Here is a 3014-nt window from a genome sequence, read left to right on the forward strand (position 1 = left end):
TTATGTAATATTATTATTAAAAAAATAAAATTAAAATAGCGGTTGATCAGGAAATGCGTAAGTAAAGTAAAGTTTATCTCACGTAGACTGAATTAGACCACGTGGAAATAAAATATCTGAAATGGTGTTGTCTTGTAGCAGTAATTAGAGGTGTAATCTGCGTTTTGTTAATATTACGATCCACATCGGTGTCACTGTGAAGAGTACAAAAAGTCAGAGACAGAAGGCTTTAACTTTTCTTGCGTTTCCAAGTGGCAAGCCGCCCATCAAAAGCGCGTACACACCACGCGCATTACCACTTGCCAAATTTAATGCCAACTCCAAACTTGTTGCCATTACATTCCGTCACATCACTTACAAACTCTCCCTGGTTTTTAATCACTCAGTTTCTTTTTTTATTTATTTTGAATTATTATTTGATTTNTCTTAGGGGTGAGCACGGGTATTAGGTACCCAATTATCCGTCCGAATCCAAATTGAACCAATTAAATTGGTTTTGGAACAGAACCAAACCGATGATCTTTATTAGTGATTGGTTCGGGTATCAGTTCTTAGAATATGGAACCTGAACCAACCCGTAAATTCGATCATATATTAATTAAATAAAAAAATAAAACATATATATATGACTTTTTCATTAGACAAAAATATTCACTATTAATATGTTTGGATTTTAATGAATTTAGTTTTTAATATATTTGGTATTTAACATGTTTGGATTATTTCTATTGATGTTACATGTTTATTGTACTTGTTGAATTTTTAAGATAAAAATTTAATTTTTTTTTTATGAATTTCAAAGTCATCAGGTACCCAATTACCCGAACCGAACTAATCTATTTTTAATCAGTTTGGTTTGGTTCGGGTACATATACAAAAAAATACAAATCCAAACTAAACCAAACCAATTACATTTTAATCGGTTTAATTCTAATTTTACCATAAACCCGAACCAAATCGACCGATGCTCACTCCTGCCTTATATATATATATATATATAGTCAACATTCTCAAATATTTATTTGTCTTATTACTTTATAATAATGTGAATGGTACGAATATTTGTATTAAGTAATAATTATTAAGCACTTAATATTGGGTTGATCTAGAAGAATTTGTGTTGTTGAAAGTCGCGTGTTGTGTACTCTCTCTGTCTCTTAGTGAAACTTGTAAGTTCAGTTTAAGCGACACCACACAGCTGCTCAAAACACAAACCCACACCTAACCACCCTCCCTGTCAGCAGCCAGAAGAAAATCATACGAATTAGAAAATAAAAATTAAAAAAAAAAAATGCGTCCTTTGACCTTAAGAAGATGCATCTCCCTCTCTCACATTTTCTGATCATCATCATTTTCATGGTTACTACTATTATTAGCAGCCTAATTCCTTCTAGATTCTCCATTTTTATTCTTTAATCACCAGATCCATCTACACAAAAAGGATGAAGAAGGTTATGGTAACTATGATGATGGTGATGATGATGGTGTCTATAACCATGGCAGCACCTTCACCTTCACCTTCTCCTTCTTCTCCTTCAACATGCCCCATCGACTTTAGCTATGTAAAGAGAGTTCCATGGAACCCTTCAGCATGTGAGAATTTCCACTCTTTATCATCAAACTTGAGCAACTGTTGCACCTCGCTCTTATCTCTAATCGGAATAGGGTTCGCGCAGTACCTTAAAGCAACTACAAATTTCAACCTCCCAAACCTTGAAACCTCAACCTCATGCGTCCATGATTTCCAGTCTCAGCTCAATTCCTTATCTCTCCAAAACAACCTCGTTGACTTGTGCTTTGACCCTCACCAGTTCGTCATGTCCCGAAACGTCTGCGCAGGAATTGAAACCCTAAAAGATTGGGACAAGAAGCTTGGTCAAATCACGCCTCTTGATACTAGTTGCAAACAAGACCTCACTGATCTTTCGCTATGTGATGTGTGTCTTACTGCGGGGTTTCAGGTGCAGCATAAACTTGTCTCCATTGATGGTAATGCTTCTCACTCTGAAAATTGTTTCAAATTTACTATTCTATATGCTGCTGCGTTTGTGAATCAGTATGGACCTGAAAGCAATGGTGCCATGAGTTGCATCTTTGGTATGTCACTTTACACACAGGGTGGTGGTTCTGGTGGGAAAAGTCACCAGGGTTTGGTTTTTGGGTTAACTGGTGCTGGTGTTGCTTTGTTAGTTATGTCTTGTTTGTTAGGGGTTTATGTTTGGTATGATAGGAAGGTTAGGAGGAAGAAGCTTAATGATGATGAATTTGACTTTGATCCTGAGGAACAAGGGTCTAGGCGTAGGTTGAGGCCGAATACAGGGTCTATTTGGTTCAAGATTGATGAGCTTGAGAAGGCTACCGATAATTTCTCAACCAAGAATTTCATTGGCAGGGGTGGATTTGGGCTTGTTTTCAAGGGGGTTTTGTCCGATGGTTCCGTCGTGGCAGTTAAGAGGATCTTGGAATCTGATTTTCAAGGGGATGTGGAGTTTTGTAATGAGGTGGAGATTATTAGCAACCTGAAGCACCGGAATCTGGTGCCTCTTCGAGGCTGTTGTGTAGTGGATGATGATGATGAAAAATTTAATGACAGGGGAAGCCAGAGGTTTTTGGTTTATGATTACATGCCGAATGGAAACCTTGAAGACCATCTGTTTCTGGTGAGTGAGCAGCAAAAGTTGAAGAAATCGCTGACTTGGCCTCAAAGGAAGAGCATAATCTTGGATGTGGCAAAGGGGCTGGCTTATCTTCACTATGGAGTCAAGCCTGCAATTTTTCATAGGGATATAAAAGCAACCAACATATTACTTGATGAAGACATGAGAGCCAGAGTTGCGGATTTCGGGCTTGCTAAACAAAGCAGGGAAGGCCAATCTCATCTCACTACAAGAGTAGCTGGAACTCATGGATATCTAGCTCCGGAATATGCTCTTTACGGTCAGCTTACAGAGAAAAGTGATGTGTATAGTTTTGGGGTTGTTGTTTTGGAGATAATGTGTGGGAGGAGAGCCCTT

At 37.9% G+C, this 3014-nt stretch overlaps 1 protein-coding gene across 1 annotated transcript in view; it reads left to right on the forward strand.

Moving 5' to 3' along the window:
• LOC107623300 (probable receptor-like protein kinase At1g11050) overlaps positions 1194-3014 on the forward strand; it is a gene marked incomplete in the record, with an annotated part of 2822 nt that continues 1001 nt past the window's right edge. The window contains 1 exon segment of the mRNA XM_016325509.2: positions 1194-3014. Coding sequence (XP_016180995.1) covers positions 1443-3014 — 1572 coding nt within the window.

Source organism: Arachis ipaensis, chromosome B10 (assembly GCF_000816755.2).
Source record: "Arachis ipaensis cultivar K30076 chromosome B10, Araip1.1, whole genome shotgun sequence".
Taxonomy (NCBI): Eukaryota; Viridiplantae; Streptophyta; class Magnoliopsida; order Fabales; family Fabaceae; genus Arachis; species Arachis ipaensis.